General features: G+C 40.2%; 1 protein-coding gene across 2 annotated transcripts in view; it reads left to right on the top strand.

The window, feature by feature from the left end:
• The window catches only part of LOC133664603 (oocyte zinc finger protein XlCOF6-like), a 175,338-nt gene extending 155,641 nt beyond the window's left edge, over nt 1–19,697 (top strand). Inside the window, exons 2-3 of one of the 2 annotated variants that reach the window (XM_062069368.1) lie at nt 6,092–6,274; nt 17,142–19,697. In XM_062069368.1, the coding sequence (XP_061925352.1) occupies nt 6,092–6,274; nt 17,142–18,946 (1,988 nt within the window). In that variant the 3' untranslated portion in view covers nt 18,947–19,697. The remainder of the gene's footprint in view (nt 1–6,091; nt 6,275–17,141) is intronic. The other variant, XM_062069369.1, reaches the window with a different exon arrangement.
• The last annotated feature ends 647 nt before the right edge of the window (nt 19,698–20,344 follow it).

Here is a 20,344-nt window from a genome sequence, read left to right as displayed (position 1 = left end):
CTTCCTCTCTGCCGTCCCTGATGCACCCGACGATGGCTGTGTCATCCGCGTACTTCTGGATGTGACACAGCTCTGAGTTGTAGCAGAAGTCAGCGGTGTACAGGGTGAAGAGAAGAGGGGCCAGCACCGTTCCCTGCGGTGCTCCGGTGCTGCTGATCACAGTGTCAGACGTGATGTCCTTCAGTCTGACGTACTGGGGCCTATCGGTGAGGTAGTTTGAAATCCAGGCAACCAGGCAGGGGTCAACTCGCATTCTGTCCAGCTTGTCCTGGAGAAGGCGGAACTGGATAGTATTAAGGGCACTCAAGAAGTCCAGGAACAGGATCCTCACAGTGCCATTTGCCTTATCCAGGTGTTAGTGGGCAGCAGGTAAAGGATAGCATCCTCCACACCAATGCCTGCATGGTACGCAAACTGCAGGCTGTCCTGGGCATGTTGCACCTGTGGTCTGAGAAGGCTGAGAAAGAGCCGCTCCATTGTCTTGATTATATGAGAGGTGAGCGCCACTGGTCTCTAGTCATTCAGCTCACTGGGGAAGTTCTTTTTGGGAACTGGAACGATGCACAACGTCTTCCAGAGGGTGGGCACTCTCCCAGGCTGAGGTTGAAGATCCGCTGGAGTGGTTCACCCAGTTCTGCAGCACAGGTCTTCAGGAGTCGGGGGCACACCTTGTCTGGGCCTGTTGCTTTCTTAGGCTGTAGCTTCCTCAGTTGACCTCTGACCTGGTCCGCAGAGATGACTAATGTCTGCGTAGAGGTGGTGGAGGTGCTGCCATGGCTGGGGGGGAGGTGTGTTGTGGAGAAAAGAAGAGGGGGTGGCTGTGATGGGGAGTGGGGGGGGGGGGGTGGAGAGGACATGGGCTGGTTGAACCGGTTGAAGAAGTTATTCATCTTATTGGCCCTCTCTATTGTCCCCCCAACAACTCTGGTCTTTGTCTTGTGGCCTGTGATGGTTTTCACACCTTCCCAGACCTCATGTTGTTTTGCTGCAGCTTCTGCTCCAGCTTCTTCCTGTAGCTGTCCTTAGCCTCCCTCACGCGTCGTTTCACCTCCCACTGTGCTGCTCTCATTGCCTCCCTGTCTCCACTCCTGAAGGCAGCTTTCTTCTTGTTGAGGACAGCTTTAACCTCTTGTGTTACCCAGGGTTTGTTATTAGGGTAGCGCCGAACAGTCTTAGCAGTAGGGTTGGGTATCGAGTATCGATTGGAACCGGGACTAACTTTCCGATTCTCCCGGTATCGTTCAAAAGTTTAAATTTCGATTCCTATTTTCGATACCCAGTCCGCCGACCGGAAAAAAATATATTAAAAAAAATAAAAAAATGTCCGCCGAACCGAAAGAAGAAGCCGCTGAGCACCAACGAAGAAGCGCCCACCGCCGGAAGTGTTAGCATAGCCGAGCGAGTCAGTCTAGCATGGATAGTGGGCGTCGGCGATCGAAAGTGTGGCTTTACTTTACAAAAAAAAAGAAATAACCGCAAAATAACAGAGCTCCATGTCCATCAAGAAACGAGTGGAGAGAGAGCTGCAGATGTACCAGGACGTTCCACCGACACTTATGTCTGACGACCCTGCTGCATGGAGGTGGTCCGGTGGAACCAACAAAAGACTTATCCTTTGCTGTCAGATCGCGCTTTCTCCTATTTATGCGTTCAAGCTTCTTCCACACCCAACGTGTATTTTCCACAGCAGGAGACACTATCTGTCCAGAACGCTCACGCATCCTGCCTGAGAAGGCGGATATGGTCATTTTCCTAAACAAGAACTGTCTCTGATTTTATACTGTACCTGCTGCTAATCTGGACTGGGTTTTGCAAGTTGTTTCTTATTGTTTATTTGCTTTTCTGCACCAGGTTAGCCCATCAGTGGGAGCACGGTAACATTTTTAATTACCTGCAGCATCATACACTTGTGTGTGTAAATGTGTTTTCATGAGGTTTTCAAAAATAAAGCTCTCTTGAGGAAAGTGTCTCCCTGGGAAAATGTATTCATAATTTATAATATTTATATTCAAGTTCATAGATTTGATATTTATATTCTAGTTGAAAACAGCCCTGTGAGGAATTTATAGTAAAGTTCATAAAAAGTTAATAGAATTCAAATTGATGGAGAATGTCAGACTATTTCATTCAGAAAGACTGTAGGTTAGCTAGCTCATTTAAAATATCCTAAACTTTTTTTTGACCCTGCCTCTTAAAAGAATCTGAATCGAGGATCGTCAGGAATCGGAATCGAAACAAAGAACCGGAATCGGTATCGGAATCGTTCAAATTCAAACGATACCCAACCCTACTAGCAGGGCAGGTCACGTCCACTCAGAAGTTGAGGTAATCTATGAGTCAGCCCATCAATGTCCTCACCCTGTGGAAGTGTGGAAGAAATGGACATTGAAACAGTGTAGGTCTGACTTCGTAGGATATGTACAGCGAGCAGTGAACATAGTGAGCTCAGAAAGCATAAGAACAAGTATATACATTTGATTATTTACAATCCGGGAAGGTGGGATGTGGTGGGGGGAGGGTGTTAGTCTAGGGTTGTAGTTGCCCGGAGGTGTTCTTTCAGTGCGGTTTTGAAGGAGGATAGAGATGCACTTTCTTTTACACCTGTTGGGAGTGCATTCCATATTGATGTGGCATAGAAGGAGATTGAGTTAAGACCTTTGTTAGATCGGAATCTGGGTTTAACATGGTTTGTGGAGCTCCTGCTGGTGTTGTGGTTATGGCGGTCATTTACGTTAAGGAAGTAGTTCGACATGTACTTCGGTATCAGGGAGATGTAGCGAATTTTATAGACTAGGCTCAGTGCAAGTTATTTTACTCTGTCCTCCACCCTGAGCCAGCCCACTTAAGTGGGTAGGAGTGAGGTGTGATCTGGGGTGGAGGTCTAGAGTTAACCTGACTAGCTTGTTCTGGGATGTTTGGAGTCTAGATTTGAGGGTTTTGGAGGTGCTGGGGTACCAGGAAGTGCATGTGTAATCGAAAAAGGGTCGAATGAGAGTTCCTGCTAGAATCTTCATGGTGCTTTTGTTGACCAGAGAGGAGATTCTGTAGAGAAATCTTGTTCATTGGTTGACCTTTTTGATTACCTTGGTTGCCATTTTATCACAGGAAAGATTAGCCTCTAGAATGGAACCTAGGTAGGTGACCTCATCTTTCCTGGTGATAACAATATCATCCACTTTAATAGTGAAGTCACTGACTTTCTTAAGGTTGATTTGGGACCGAAATAGGATGGATTCCGTTTTACCTAAGTGTATAAATAGCTTATTGTCAACGAGCCAGGTGCAAATTCTACAGAGTTCGGCACTGAGGATTTTTTCCACCTGTGACTTGTCCTTGCCGGATACCAGCAGGGCCGAGTCATCCGCAAACAGGAACAATTCACAGTCACATGCTGATGACATGTCGTTTACGTATATTAGGAACAGTAAAGGCCCTAATATACTGCCTTAGGGGACTTCACAGCTTACTGAGAGGGGGGGGGGGGACGGTGCCGTTCACCTCTACCACCTGTTTCCTCCCCTCCAAGTAAGATTGCATCCAGCTCGATGAGGTTTTATCAAATCCGATTGCTCTGAGCTTTTCCAACAGTATAGCGTGGTTTACGGTGTCAAAGGCCTTCTGAAGGTCCAGCATGACCATGCCACAGTATTTGCCCGCGTCCACCTCATGTTTGATGTGGTCGGTCAGATAGAGAAGGCATGTGTCAGTGGAGTGGTTAGTTCTGAAGCCGGATTGGAATTTTTACATGAGTTTTTTAGTGGCAAGGTATCTATCGACCTGTTCATAAACAATTTTTTCCATTACTTTCGAAATGGAACTGAGAATAGAAACAGGTTGGTAGTTACCAGGTTCTAATTTGCTTCCTTTTTTTTTAAAAAAAGGGGAGTTACGCTTGCTATCTTGAAATCTTTTGGTACTTGGCCTTGTTTAATTGAGAGGTTTATTATGTGTGTGATGATTGGGGCAATGGTGGTGGCAGAGTCCCTGAGGAATCTGGACGGGATATTGTCAAGGCCAGTTTGGGTTGGTTTAGGTGGAGCGCGTGGACGGCGTGGCGAAGTTGGGAGAGTGGCCGTGCCAGCAATCTGAGGGTTACTGGTTCAATCCCCACCTTCTACCATCCTAGTCACGTCCGTTGTGTCCTTGAGCAAGACACTTCACCCTTGCTCCTGGTGGGCCTGGTTAACGCCGTGCATGGCAGCTCCCGCCATCAGTGTGTGAATGGGTGAATGTGAAAAATAGTGTCAAGCGCTTTGAGTTCTTTAAAAAGGTAGAAAAGCGCTATACAAGTACGACCCATTTACCATTTTTGAACACCTCGTCAGCTGAGACCATTTCTAATTTGAAATCGTTGTTGAATATTCCTTGCTTTCTGTAGTAGACTTTAATGTGTTCTACACCAAAGCGACCAGAGTGATGGGACAGCTTGTTAACTAGAGTTGTGGCTATGCTGGTGAAAAAGGTGGTAAGTCTGTTTGCTACTTTCAGTTTGTCTGTAATGAGGGAGTCGCCCTCCTTGATGTTGATGTTGGTGAGTCTGGTTTTCAGTTTCTGGCTGCAGCCAGGAAGCTGGTTGTTGAGGATTTTCCAGAGCTCACGTGGCTTATTTGTGTCTTCCTCTATTTTGTCGTTAATGTAATTTCTTTAAGGATTTAGTCAGGTTGTTTGCCTTATTTCTTAAATTATTGCATTGCTTTTTGAGAATTGTAAGGAGTGATTTGAGGTTATTAGTGAATTGATTATCTACTTCGGTTTTGCACTTGTGGTATTCTGAGTATTTTCTGTCTCCGTCTTTTATGGCAGCTAATAGGTCCGGATTCATCCATGGTTCAGAGCGGACTTCGATCCTGACTGTTCTCACTGGAGCCATATAATTTAGTATAGCGAGGAACGCTGTTTTAAAGCGGTCCCAAGCATCATCGACCAAGTTGCTCGTGAGCACAGGGGACCAGTCCCACTCACCCAGTTTAAGGTTGAAATTATCACTGGAGTATGTTTTGAGGGATCTGGATTGATCTGTTATGTGGCCGTTGGCTTCGGGTTTAGCTATTTTGCGGGTGCAGAAGGTTGGATAGTGGCCGCCGTGTGTGAATGGAGAAATAGTGTCAAAGTGCTTTGAGTACCTTTGTTAGAATAATTATGTATATATTATCACACTAACTTTAGTATGCTTAAAGTCCGTTGCTTTAGTTATTAGCTATTGTGCTCAAGTTAGACTTTTCTAATCTATGCAGGGACAAAACTTCTTGTCTGAGGGGTGGCCTTAGCCACAGATGTTATCTTTGTTTTAGCCCGCTAACAGCCAAGGACTTCAAAGACCTCAACAAAGATAAGATGACAACACGCAGACGAAGCAGAGACTTCAAGGACCTCAACGAAGATAAGATGACAACACACAGACGAAGCGGGGACAAGGCGAAATCACAAGGCCCCCCGCCCATTCCGTCACGTACTGTGCGTCCTGGACCTGCTTTGCATAATATATGTGACCACTCCTTTTAGAGGCGGCCTCAGTGATGTTGACGGTGGAACTCTGAATAAAAAGAGGGACGCGAGAGCTGAACCTTAGAGCGTAGGACAAGACTGTGACTAAGTGTGCAGCGCCATGCGTTCTCCTCATGAGCTAAATTTAACTCTGTCTCTGCATGATTCCTTGCTTCTTGTCTGATTAATAGATGTCATCAGTGTTTGAACCTGACAACCTTGAATGTACAGCGCTACACACGTATAACCCATTTACCATTTGCCATTTAGATAAAGTTTAGGTGTCATAGACCGTATACAGAATAAAATATTTACACACTTTACATCAGTGAGTGTAAAGTTAAGAATGCCTCAATCAATGCTGCCTCGTACTTATAAAAACTTTTCAAATTGCCCCCCATCCAATTTCCAAGTCTATTTTTGTACTCACTGTACCACTTATGAATTAATTTTAGGACAAAAGGAAGCATTTGCCATGTTTTTATTGGTTGTTAAGCTACACACTTTTAACACAACACAGGAAAGAACACAATGTCATTGTGTTAACAGTGTCAGTCCAAAACTTTTTCTATTCTCTCTTAATCGTAATTACTTATTTACCCAACAGACGTCCAGCAGCCCCCCCACATTAAAGAGGAAGAGGAGGAATGTTGGATGACTCAGGAGGAAGAGTGTCTTCTAGGGCAGGAGGAGGCTGATCTCACCAAGTTTCCACTGACTGTTGTCTCTGTGAAGACTGAAGAGCATGAAGACAAACCACCTGAGTCCTCACAGCTTCATCACAGTCCAAGTAAGCACAACATCCACATATCATTTTATTCTCAGGGCATTCAATCCATCACAACTGGACTGTTCACTTTGTCTTAGAAGACGTTTGTCCTCTCATCCAAGTAGGCTTCATCACTTCATGCTCATAGACTTAAGGTCTTAAATCTAATCATTGGAATTTAGAGAGGAACTGCACTTTTTGGGATAATTTTTTTCTATCATTCACAATCATTATAAAAGAAATGACGATGGATATATTAAAAAAAATATATAATATTCTAACTCAATGTAAATAAAAGTCCACTTGCAAAGTAGCCAATGGGAGGTCCTCTATAACCATCCAAAAAGCGCCAACAATACACCATTTGCATTTCGTGGCTTGAATATCAACCAAGTATTAGGGATATGACCTACTCAGTGGCCTAGTGGTTAGAGTGTCCGCCCTGAGATTGGTAGGTTGTGAGTTCAAACCCCGGCCGGGTCATACCAAAGACTATAAAAATGGGACCCATTACCTCCCTGCTTGGCACTCAGCATCAAGGGTTGGAATTGGGGGTTAAATCACCAAAAATTATTCCTGGGCATGGCTACGCTGCTGCCCACTGCTCCCCTCACCTCCCAGGGGGTGATCAAGGGGATGGGTCAAATGCAGAGGACAAATTTCACCACACCTAGTGTGTGTGTGACAATCATTGGTACTTTAACTTTACTTTATTGTTATTATAAGTGCTAACGCAGAGAAACTATTTATAGCTTGTGTGACTATGTTGGCATCACCGGCTGGTGAGCGCCTTCCTCGCCTCGGTGCTGGTGAAAGATTATTCCAGATCATGAATCATGCCTCTGACCTGGATAGAAGGATGAGGACGTACTCTGACAAGTTGGTACCGTTTGACAGCCAATTTAGACCCGGCAATGGCAAACGACACAAAAAGACGCTTAGCTTCACCCCCCTTTTCCGTGCAACGATTATGAGTCATTCTTCATCTAAATGGGAATATACCAAGATTCTATCAGTCTGCGTCATAGTGACAGCAGGCCATGTACAGTAAGTGATGTTTTATTATGTTTAAAGGCTCACAGGAAGTCTGCAGTGAGTAATATTCGGTGATGTTAAAAAAAAAAGCCAACATTGTGATGCGTTTTTGAAATTAATGCACTAATGAGCAAAAATAAGTAATTATTACATCTTTTTAAAAATGTGCCTGTTACTAAATGACTTATATTCATTTTCATTTATTTATTTATTTCAGGCAATGACATAAAAAAAAGTACAAAATTGACAACACATAATAATATAAATTAATATAGTGCAAAAGGTCATGTATAGTATGTAATGCATGATTGTCCGGTTTTGCCTGAAAGGGAGTGGTAAGAAGATAATTTATTTAATCCCACCCCCAGTTCTCCATTCAGTGATTATTCACATGAGTTTCACTCTTACTTTGTTCGAGGATTATAATACAGATGTTGTATCATAGTGGCATTACCACAGGTAACAATAATTATTACACTGTAACAATCATTTGTATCAACAATGTAGGAATAATGAATATACCAACAATGGTAATAGATAACAAAGCAATAATAGTAATAGACAACATAGCAATAATGGTAAGGAAACATTGAGCACATGTTAACACTTTGAGACAGAGTACAGCAGCAGGTCAAATTAAAGACCCTCATCTCTATATTTGAACCAGACCCCATGTTTGTATAATAGTTTAAATCGATTAATAGTTTGGCATTGCTTGTGTTGTAAGTCCAGATTGTTCCATAGTTTTATTCCGCATTCAGACACACAAAAACGTTTACGAGTGGTTTGAGCTCTCGGCAATAAGAAATATCCAAAGCCTCTCAAGTTATGAGCCTGCACTCGTCTTATAAAAAAGATTAATAATGTATTATATTTAACAAGGTCATCAAATTTGAGCAACTTTGATTGCATAAACAGATTATGAGTATGTTCTAAATAACCAACGTTGTGAATGATCCGCACTGCTATTTTCTGTAATATGATCAGAGGATGAATTGTGTTGTGGTAAGTATTCCCCCATACTTCAACACAGTATGTAAGGTATGGGAGTACCAAGGTGCAGTATAGAGTACGGAGTGCATTTTCATTGAGGTATAGTTTTGCTTTGTTTATAATTGAGAGGCTTTTGGAGATTTTTGTTTTAATGTGTCTGACATGAGGTTTCCATGATAGTTTACTATCAATTATTACTCCCAAAAATGTTTTCTCATTTACGATTTCAATTTGGGTACCATCAATACTTATTTTCTGTTCAGACGTTATGTTGCGATTTCCAAACATCACTATCTTAGTTTTATTTATATTCAAAGATAATTTATTTGTGTCCATCCATTTTTTTTTTTTTACTATGTTTAGTTCTGTGTTTACTGTATTTATGAGCTCATTATAGTAGTCATCACCACTGTAGAATATATTTGTGTCGTCTGCAAATAGTATACATTTCAGTACTTTAAATGTATTAAACATATCATTAATATACACTACCGTTCAAAAGTTTGGGGTCACATTGAAATGTCCTTATTTTTGAAGGAAAAGCACTGTACTTTTCAGTGAAGATAACTTTAAACTAGTCTTAACTTTAAAGAAATACACTCTATACATTGCTAATGTGGTAAATGACTATTCTAGCTGCAAATGTCTGGTTTGTGGTGCAATATCTACATAGGTGTATAGAGGCCCATTTCCAGCAACTATCACTCCAGTGTTCTAATGGTACAATGTGTTTGCTCATTGGCTCAGAAGGCTAATTGATGATTAGAAAACCCTTGTGCAATCATGTTCACACATCTGAAAACAGTTGAGCTTGTTACAGAAGCTACAAAACTGACCTTCCTTTGAGCAGATTGAGTTTCTGGAGCATCACATTTGTGGGGTCAATTAAACGCTCAAAATGGCCAGAAAAAGAGAACTTTCATCTGAAACTCGACAGTCTATTCTTGTTCTTAGAAATGAAGGCTATTCCACAAAATTGTTTGGGTGACCCCAAACTTTTGAACGGTAGTGTATACATTAAACAGTTTTGGCCCCAACACGGACCCTTGGGGGACACCACAAGCAATGCCAAGAGTATCAGATAAAAATTGACCCATTTTTTGAAAAATGTACCCTCCCTGTTAAATAACTTTTTAACCACTCACCAGCCAGCCCCCTAATTCCATATCTTCTCATTTTATTTAGTAGAATTGAATGATTAATGGTATCAAAGGCTTTCTTTAGATCAATAAAAAATACCAACTGCATATCTTTTATGCTCCAGTGCATTAGTAATTTCAGTTATCAGTTATCGCCATTGAGGTTGTTCATTTGGACCTAAAGCCATACTGAACGTCATTGATTATATGATGCTTCTCAAGAAAAGATTCAAGTCGAGAGTTAAATAGTTTCTCTAAGATTTTTGAGAACTGAGGCAAAAGAGAGATTGGTCTGTAATTGGTGAAAGCGTGTTTGCTGTCACTTTTGAAAAGCGGAGTTACCTTAGCGATTCTCATTTGACTTGGAAAGCAGCCAGTCTGGAATGATAGGTTACTAGGGTTGGGTATCGTTTGAATTGGAACGATTCCGATTCCGATTCTTTGTTTCGATTCCGATTCCTGACGATTCTCGATTCCGATTCTTTTAAGAGGCAGGGTCAAAAAAAAGTTTAGGATATTTTAAATGAGCTAGCTAACCTACAGTCTTTCTGAATGAAATAGTCTGACATTCTCCATCAAATTTTAATTCTATTAACTTTTTATGAACTTTACTATAAATTCCTCACAGGGCTGTTTTCAACTAGAATATAAATATCAAATCTATGAACTTGAATATAAATATTATAAATTATGAATACATTTTCCCAGGGGTACACTTTCCTCAAGAGAGCTTTATTTTTGAAAACCTCATGAAAACACATTTACACATAAGTGTATGATGCTGCAGGAAACCTCATGAAAACACATTTACACACACAAGTGTATGATGCTGCAGGTACTTAAAAATGTTACCGTGCTCCCACTGATGGGCTAACCTGGTGCAGAAAAGCAAATAAACAATAAGAAACAACTTGCAAAACCCAGTCCAGATTAGCAGCAGGTACAGTATAAAATCAGAGACAGTTCTTGTTTAGGAAAATGACCATATTCGCCTTCTCAGGCAGGATGCGTGAGCGTTCTGGACAGATAGTGTCTCCTGCTGTGGAAAATACACGTTCGCTGGGTGTGGAAGAAGCTTGAACGCATAAATAGGAGAAAGCGAGATATGACTGCAAAGGATAAGTCTTTTGTTGGTTCCACCACCATGCAGCAGGGTCGTCAGACATAAGTATCGGTGGAACGTCCTGGTACATCTGCAGCTCTCTCTCCACTCGTTTCTTGATGGACATGGAGCTCTGTTATTTTGCGGTTATTTCATTTTTTTTTGTAAAGTAAAGCCACACTTTCGACTGCCGACGCCCGCTATCCATGCTTGAGCTTGACTGACTCGCTCGGCTATGCTAACACTTCCGGCGGTGGGCGCTTCTTCGTTGGTGTTCAGCGGCTTCTTCTTCCGGTTCGGCGGACATATTTTTTTCCGGTCGGCGGACTGGGTATCGAAAACGGGAATCGAAATTTAAACTTTTGAACGATTCCGGGAGAATCGGAAAGTTAGTCCCGGTTACAATCGATACTCGATACCCAGCCCTAATGTTCGGTGAAAAGAGGACGTATGGTCAGTTTATCGTAGCCCATTAGCTGCTAGCATGCTAGCAAAAGTGAAGTGAAGTGAAGTGAATTACATTTATATAGCGCTTTTTCTCAAGTGACTCAAAGCGCTTTACATTGTGAAACCCAATATCTAAGTTACATGTAAACCAGTGTGGGTGGCACTGGGAGCAGGTGGGTAAAGTGTCTTGCCCAAGGACACAACGGCAGTGACTAGGATGGCGGAAGCGGGGATCGAACCTGCAACCCTCAAGTTGCTGGCACGGCCGCTCTACCAACCGAGCTATACCGTCCCAAAAGAGGACATGTCTGGTGAAACCGATCGCTGCTAGCATGCTGGCATGCTAGCAGCGATCGAACAGCTAGACGCTGTTTTCAAAAAACATCAAGTTGTGTTACACTGAACAGGTTCAATTACTTCTTACTCTCACATGCTTACTAATTTTATATTTGGCTGATAACAAGAAAATGACATTTGGAATATATAATATAATCACAATGACCAGTGGTAGAACAAGTGAGAGCTGGGCCGGGGGTGGGCCCCATGACGGAGCCCCCTAAACCCAAATAATAAAGCTAATTGTTACATCATTTTACAACATACACATGCCTCTCTGGGTTTACCGCCAACAATCTTTAACCAGGTTTTAAAAAGTTTGCCAGCCATTTTTGCTGAAATTTGCATTTTCCTGACATGTATTTATTTTCTCGCTTTCGCCACAGCATCAACCCGCTCACAGGATGTAGAAAAATTATCAAAGGGGATCTGATTTTTTTATTTTATTTTGCCTTAATTCACAATCCTTATGTAACACAATAACATACGTTTTTCTTTTTTGTGCATTCTAAGTCGTAAACAAACGTTAGCAAAATCTTAACTATCTTAATTCTAACAATGGAGTCAATGGGAGCGCCTCTATTCTACTCACTATGCCCTCCTAATCAATCAATCAATGCTTGATTATATAGCCCTAAATCACGAGTGTCTCAAAGGGTTGCACAAGCCACAACGACATCCTCTGCTCAGATCCCACATCAGGGCAAGGAAAAACTCAACCCAATGAGAAACCTTGGAGGGGACCACAATAAGAATTAGTTGATCAATATAATATATGCAAAGTCATTTTTTAAATGCTATCTCTTTAAAACATGCTGTGGAAATATGCTTTATACTAGCCACAAAGTGGAGGATGCCTTGATAGGATAAAATTCAAAAAAATAGTTTAAAGGTTTTATGGAATTTTCCAGGGTGTACCCCCCCCCCACTCCCTGTTACAAGGGACAAGAGGTAAAAAATGGATGGATGGATAGAAAAAGACACATCATAGAATGATATTGATATCCTTTAGATACATTAAAGATAAACTTGAGTTAATGAAACATGTAGAATAGATTGTGTTTACACCCTCTGTTGTTTAAAAAGGGTACAATTAGGGCTGGACCATTATGGCAAAAATAATAATCACTATTATTTTGATTGATATTGTAATCACAATTAATTACAGATTTATTCATTATTTGAAAACACCAGTATTTATTTTACTACCAAAACTCAACTTTAAATATAGTTAAAAAAAAAACGGATATTAGTTAGTAAAGAACAAACCACAACAAGTAAAATAATGGTAAAAATGTATTTAAATAACAATGGCAATATAAAAAACAATGAAATTAGTTTTTTTTGTTTTAATTATATTTTGTTCCATTTTTACCATTTACACTTATTCTACTACCTTTTAAAGAGCGTGCTTTTTTTTAATTATTAAATGCAGAATCTCTCACATTTATTGGTGCAATACATCTTTGGACAATTTTGACCAGTACTTTTGGTCAAAGCATAATAATTGTGTAAATGCATCAATAAGTTCATTATGTTTGTGTGAGGTGCTTTTTTGAAACCTTTATTTTGTTAGCGCAGTCAGACCTATTATTGTGAAGGGGGAAGTGTGCTGCTGTTCTCAGCTTGACGTGTGGAGTCGACTTGAGGCTGTTTAAAATAAAGGAGAGAGACAGAGAGCGCCTCTCAAGTTGCGACTGCTTTCCTGTTTGTACATTAATCCTCCATGGATGATGTCGTTCACAACAACACAAGCAGATGAGATGTGTTGTGGGTGTATGGATTTTTCTTGCTAGTTTTAGCTTAGTAGTTTAGTCGCTATTTCGAATGACCGCCTCAAGGATGGGGCGGTTGCATGTTTCATAGTAACGTTACTAGTCGTTGTGACATGTAGAGGACTAGGAGGTTTATTACCATTGCGGGGGAGTTTTCTGTGTCTACATACCTTGGACACATCCGTACACCCACCAGAGGAGCCAGCAAAAGACCTGCACATACATGTAACAATCATGTTTGTGTGAACCTAAAAAAAAACAATACAACCATACAGGATAAAGGTTGGCTTTTGCGCTGCTAGCCTAATGCTAACATACAATGGACGACCACATTGACAGGCTAACAAAAATTTGCATTGCAATCGTTTTAAACTTGTACAAAGGTTTATCAAATAGGATTTTAGTTGAACAAAACTGACATAAAACAGCAGATGCATTTTTACTTACATATATTTATTCACCAAACTGTGTAGAAACTAAACTTTGTACTACTAGGCCAGGGGTCACCAACGTTTTCGAAACCAAGAGCTACTTCTTGGGTACTGATTAATGCGAAGGGCTACCAGTTTGATACACACTTAAATGAATTGCCATAAATAGCCAATTTGCTCAATTTACCTTTAACTCTGTTATTATTAATAATTAATGATATTTATCTTTGTGGAAACACTGATCATCCTAATGATTTCTCACAATAAATATACTGTATATAGAAACAGATAAATATCAATATGCAACACTTTATTTTTATATTTTCTCTAAGTGCACATTTTTCAAATTGAACATTTTCAAATGATCACTTTTAAGACAGTCTTGTGAAATCACAATATCCCATTTTAACTAGCTAGCCACTAACATTTTTGAACAAATCATGAATTACTTTGCACCATGTTTGTACAAATAATAACTCATGTAAAATACAAAAGTCAACTCTCAAATTTTTAAATAAATCATGTCACACTTTGAACTGGACACCAAATCTGTTATCTGTTTCTTTGTCAGTTAGTGAAGACCAAGTCTTTAAAATATTTTCTTGGTTTTTTAAAATTTTTTTTGAGTTTTGTCTCTCTTAGAATTAAAAATGTCGAGCAAAGCGAGACCAGCTTGATAGTAAATAAATAACATTTAAAAAATAGAGGCAGCTCACTGGTAAGTGCTTGTCAAGTGTTTTGCTTTTTTCACTGTGCTTATCCCACACTTGAAGGGCTGTACCAATGCTGAATGTGGCTTCTGGATTTCACTCAAAAGACCAGACCGTAGTTACTTTTTCCTTTTATTTTCCTTTAGTTTCACCAGCGCAACAGGTGCGCCACACCCACAAAGAGAAATAAAGTGCAATCTTACCGGCTGTCCGTTCAGCTTTTGGTTATAGTACACTTTTAGCACAACTCTGTGTTATCTGTAATGAACCAAAGCTTTCTCCACTCTGCGCTGGCGTCTTTTGTCCTCCTTTATTTGACATAGCTGTCTAATTACCGGGCTCGCGCACCAGCAGACGAGACGGGAGCGCGCCGCGTTATACCTGCGCGTGAACGTATACTGATAATACCGAATTATATACATTTCCTGGGGTTGCCTAGGTGAATAGGGATGTGGATGTGCTCTAAAATAAAATATAATTTTATTAAGTGGGGTTTGGCTGGTTGCCAAGCAGCCGCAGTTACGCGCTCGCGCATCAGCTGACGAGAGTGCTGCTATTTGAGCTATTTTTAGAACAGGCCAGCGGGCGACTCATCTGGTCCTTACGGGCGACCTGGTGCCCGCGGGCGCCGCGTTGGTGACCCCTGTACTGGGCCATCATGTTCATCAAACCTTAAAAGTCTGATTTAGTATTATTATTATTGCCAGGTCTTCTTGTATCGCAAAATTGTGAAATTAAATTTTTTCTGCTGACAAAAACCCCAAACGTCCAGATTTTTACCCGCTGATTTGTATTTTAGATGTTCAGGTCGCCGACCAGAGGAATTAGTTGTCTCATCCATCCATTTCCTACCACTTGTCCCTTTTGGGGTCGCGGGGGGTGCTGGAGCTTCTCTCAGCTGCATTCAGGCGGAAGGCAGGGTGCACACTGGACAAGTTGCCACCTCATCACAGGGCCAACAGAGATAGACAACATTCACACACTAGGGCCAATTTAGTGTTGCCAATCAACCTATCCCCAGGTGCATGTTTTGGAGGTGAGAGGGAACCCACGCAGTCACAGGGAGAACATGCAAACACCACACAGAAAGATCCTGAGCCCGGGATTGAAGTCAGGACCTTCGTATTGTGAGGCACATGCACTAACCCCTGTTCCACCGTGCTGCCCGGAATTAGTTGTCACTACAGCTAACTGTATCTTCTTACATCACACGTTCAAACATCCTCCACTGCAGCAAATAAATTACATTTATTACAAGTATTATTATCACTGAAGGACTGTCAAACGAGGCTAAACATGTTACACACAAAGGACGGGCAAGGTAAGAGCTAAGCTAGCCGCTAAACTAGCTTGAAACGAGAATAAATAAGTGCTTACCGTCAAGTCACTCCTCTTAATCAGGACAAAAAACAAAAGTTTTTTTCTTAACTGGAATAATTCCCGTTTTTTTCCCGAAATTCCAGGAATTCCATAATACCATTTAAAAAAAAAAAAAAAGTACTACTTCAACATGTCCCGACTGATTTGAAAAATTCCAGCACTCATTCAGAACATTCACAATGTTTAGCATTTTCCCAAAAATTCCCGTTTCTCCCGAAATTCCCAAATTTCCATGAAATTCCTATTGAAATTAATGAAATGAAAGTTCCACAACTCCCACATTTTTCATCCGATTTAAACAGTTCTAACTTCAAAATAGTCAGCCTGTTCAGGAATTGTGTGCTCCCTTTTAACACTTATTTTAAAAAATTCCCGGATTTCCTAGAATTCTCAGTCTTTAGGGACACAATCCCAATATTTTTTCAACCCATTCAAACCATTTCACCTTCAACACATTCAATTCATCCTTGAAATTCAAACAACCATTTTTCCAGCTTCAACAAATTTCCAGAAATTCCTGTTTTTTTCCAACCTTCTTTATTGCTTTCATATTTTTCAACCCATTTCAACCTTTCCACTGTCAAAACATTTCTCTTAGTCGGGACAAAAAACGAGTTGGTTTAAGAACTTTACAAATTCCCGGTCTTTACGAAATTCCTTAATACCATTTTTCAAATAAAAAAACGTTACCACTTCAAAAAAATTTGACAGATTTGAACAATTCCAACACCAACCAATTAATCTCATTCATGCTCTAAATCCTTTTCAAAGAAATCCCGCTTTTCCCAAAATTCCCAAATTTCCAGGAAGGTCCCATTGAAATGAATGGGACATTTTTCCAAGTTGCATAATTCCCATTTTATTCAACCTATTTAAACCATTCCAACCTCAACACATTCCACTAATCCTGGACATTCAAACTAACACTTTCCCAAGTTCTAAATCAAATTCCAGTTTTCCTGGAAGTTCAAACTCTTCAACATTCAAACCATTTCAACATTCAAACTATTCTTACATTCATACTACATTCTGTCAGCATTTCAGTTCAACTTCAGCATTGGAGCATTCACACGCAATTCCTTCATCTTTTTTGGCCAACATGTTGATTGTGCTCATGCTTTTTTTTTTTTTTAGAGCAGACATGTCTCTAAAGAGGAATGTGAAAATCACTGTAATTATTGTCCACCAGCAGGGCGAGCTCGTCACTAGTACTACTGTGTGGAGGCTGGCATGTGGTACATTATTTCCTGTGTGTGTATGACTTATTCAGAGGGAGAACAGCACACTTTCACATATGGCATCTACCATTAAGGATTGCAGTAATGACTTTTAGGATGTTTTGATGATAAGGTGGATTGGATGTTGGCCAGGGAAGGCATTCCCCTGAAGGTCTTCTTCATGTGTCAGCTGGAAGTACCTTGACTGCTGTGATGGGAAATTTATGAGATTGTGAGATTATATGTTGGTGCAGGACAATGTCTCATGTGACTGAGCAAAGCTGGACTTTTCTAAAGATTTTTTGTTTTTTCCTCTCCCGCAGACCTTGATGAAGAAACTCTACCTCATGAGCAGGAGGAGGAACCACAGTCCCCCCACATACACGAGAAAGAAGAGGTGCCACATTCACAACATATTAAAGAGGGAGGGAAGGAACCACATCCCCCCCACATTAAAGAGGAAGACGAGACGCCACAGACCCACAGTTTTAAACTGACCCTTTACATGAAAGGGCAAGCGGAGGACCCACTGATCTTACGCATCAAAAATGAAGAGGAGGACCCACTGACCGCTCACTTTAAGGAGCAAGAGAACCCACTGACCCCTCACATTAAAGAGGAAGAGGAGAACCCACTGACCCCCTACTTTAAAGAGGAAGAGGAGGACCAAGAGCCGCCGCACATTAAAGAAATAGAGGAGGAACACAGCATCAGTCAGGAAGGAGATTATATTGAAGGACTGGTGCAGTTCCCAGTGACTGGTGTCCCTGTGAAGAGTGAAGATGATGAGGTCAAAGGTGAACGTGAGGACAAGAGAGAGGCGGAGCTTCCAAGCAGCAGCTCAACACAACACATGACAACAGAAGCTGATGGAGACCACTGTGGAGGATCACAAGCAGACAAGCTCTTAGCTCCACTATCAGATAGTGAGGACACAACGTCACACTCTCCTGACACTGATGATGAAGACTCTAAAGATGATAAGACATGTCACACTGACAACAAACGCTTCAAATGTTCTCACTGTCACAAAACTTTTAAAAACCATTGTTATCTGAAAAGACACATGAGAATACACACTGGAGAAAAACCTTTTATCTGTTCAATCTGTGGTAAAGGTTTTGCTCAAAGTTCATGTTTGGAAAAACACAGAAGAATACACACTGGAGTAAAACCTTTTATCTGTTCAATCTGTAGTACAGGTTTTGTACTAAGGCACCATTTGAAAAGTCACATGAGAACACACACTGGTGAAAAACCTTTTCCTTGCTCAGAATGTGGTAAATGTTTTGTAACAAGTCCGAGTTTGAAGTTACACATGAGAACACACACTGGAGAAAAACCCTTTTCTTGCTCAGAATGTGGTAAATGTTTTGTAACAAGTAAGAGTTTGAAAGTACACATGAGAACACACACTAAAGAAAAACCTTTTACTTGCTCAGAGTGTGGTAAATGTTTTGTGGCAAGTCAGAGTTTGAAATTACACACGAGAACACACACTGGAGAAAAACCTTTTACTTGCTCAGAATGTGGTAAATGTTTTGTAAAAAGTCATAGTTTGAAAGTACACATGAGAACACACACTGGTGAAAAACCTTTTTCTTGTTCAGAATGTGGTAAATGTTTTGTAACAAGTCAGAGTATGAAATTACACATGATAACACACAGTGGAGAAAAGCCTTTTTGTTGCTCAGAATGTGGTAAATGTTTTGTAAAAAGTCAGAGTTTGAAATCTCACATGAGAGTACATACCGGAGAAAAACCTTTTATCTGTTCAATCTGTGGTATAGGTTTTGCACAAAGGTCAGGTGTGGACAATCACAGAAGAATACACACTGGAGTAAAACCTTTTATCTGTTCAATCTGTAGTAAAGGTTTTGTACAAAGTCACCATTTGAAAAGACACACGAGAACACACACTGGTGAAAAACCCTATATCTGTTCAATCTGTAGTAAAGATTTTGTACAAAGTCAACATTTGAAAGTACACATGAGAACACACACTGATGAACAATCCAAACACACAGGACAGAAAGTGTTGAGTTGTGGTGTGTGTGGTGAAAGATTCTCTTATAAGTACCAGTGTAAGAAACACAAGTGTGCTGGTGAGAACTGCAGCGGAAAATGAAACTGCAGGATTTGAAATAAACTGTCAAGACTTTAATTTGGACTTTCTGACATCAGCACATATAACGTGTGACATTGTTGTTTGTGTAACAATCTTTTTAATATGCTTCTACATTTGTAGATTAGATATTTCATCTTAGTGCTTTTTTCAGTCAAGTACATGCATTATGTAACAGTGTACTTTTACTAAAAATTGAACAGAATAATTTGACTGAAAAGGTGAGAGTAAACAGACATATTTTACATAAAATAAACATTTTATGTGTGTATATATATTCATAATACAATATTCTTATACATAATATTGTTTTTTTTTCTAGGTGTTTGGAATATGGAAGTGTGACATGTTTTTATTTGTAATTGTTAATGATGCCATAGATTAGCACCTTTTATATGATATACATATGTACTGGTTCACATCTGAAACATCTTCTGGACCATTTCAGGAAGCATATTATTATTTACTTTATACATCATTGGAATAGTTGTCTTTTATCCATCCATCCATCCATTTTCTACCGCTTGTTACAATTTTAAAATGTGTGACTTTATGAATCCCCCGCGACCCCGAAGGGAATAAGCGGTAGAAAATGGATGGATGGACTTTATGAATCATTTGTTGGGTCTCTATAATCAATTGTATTAATTATCTTTATCACTCTCTTTTGTAATATGATGATTGTGTTGTGATTGTTTTATATGTATGTCTCCTCTGCCTTTATGCAATATTAAAATGAGAGAAAATGGCTGAACTGTTTGTGGAAGGATGGTTTTGTTTTTACAAACTTAGATTTGTGGATAAAACAAAAACTCCCATTTTGTTATAAAAAAAAATTGTGTTATATTTTCTTTTTCAACCTCCCCAAAACAATATAAATTTCAGAAAACAAGTTTGGAGTGTCAGGCAAATTATTATTATTAGCATCAAGCTAGTACATTTTTGGAAAAGTGGGGCCTTACTTAACCTATGCGTTTTTTTGTTAGTCAATTTCTTTGTTGGCACTGACAAATGAAACATTACCTGGAGGTAGTTTGGCTGAGCCCGCTCTCAGTGCTGCTGGAGTGATTGCCAAGTGATGAAGTTAGTTTCAAGTTGTCAACATCCAGTCAGACTGACTTTTTGTCCCTGGCATTGAAAACTCATGCCGCGTCTGTCAGCTTGTGCTGACAAGTGCTTTCGCTTAAGGGACCGTCAATAGAGTACTTGTCAATGGCTCATAGATAACATTTCGATCGTCCGTAGCTTAAGTCATGTGACCTAAAACCGCAAACCCACCTTCATATTGTTTGCTCATCATTACTATGGCCGGCTTTCCAGTTTTTATTTTTTCTTCACTTGGAAAATTTCATTCAACAGCTTTGTCGTCATGTTTCCTAGAAACCAAAAACACTTTCGTAA

Source organism: Entelurus aequoreus, linkage group LG14 (genome assembly GCF_033978785.1).
Source record: "Entelurus aequoreus isolate RoL-2023_Sb linkage group LG14, RoL_Eaeq_v1.1, whole genome shotgun sequence".
Taxonomy (NCBI): domain Eukaryota; kingdom Metazoa; phylum Chordata; class Actinopteri; order Syngnathiformes; family Syngnathidae; genus Entelurus; species Entelurus aequoreus.
Note: the sequence above shows the minus strand (reverse complement) of the source record. Positions and strands in the feature narration are given on the sequence as shown.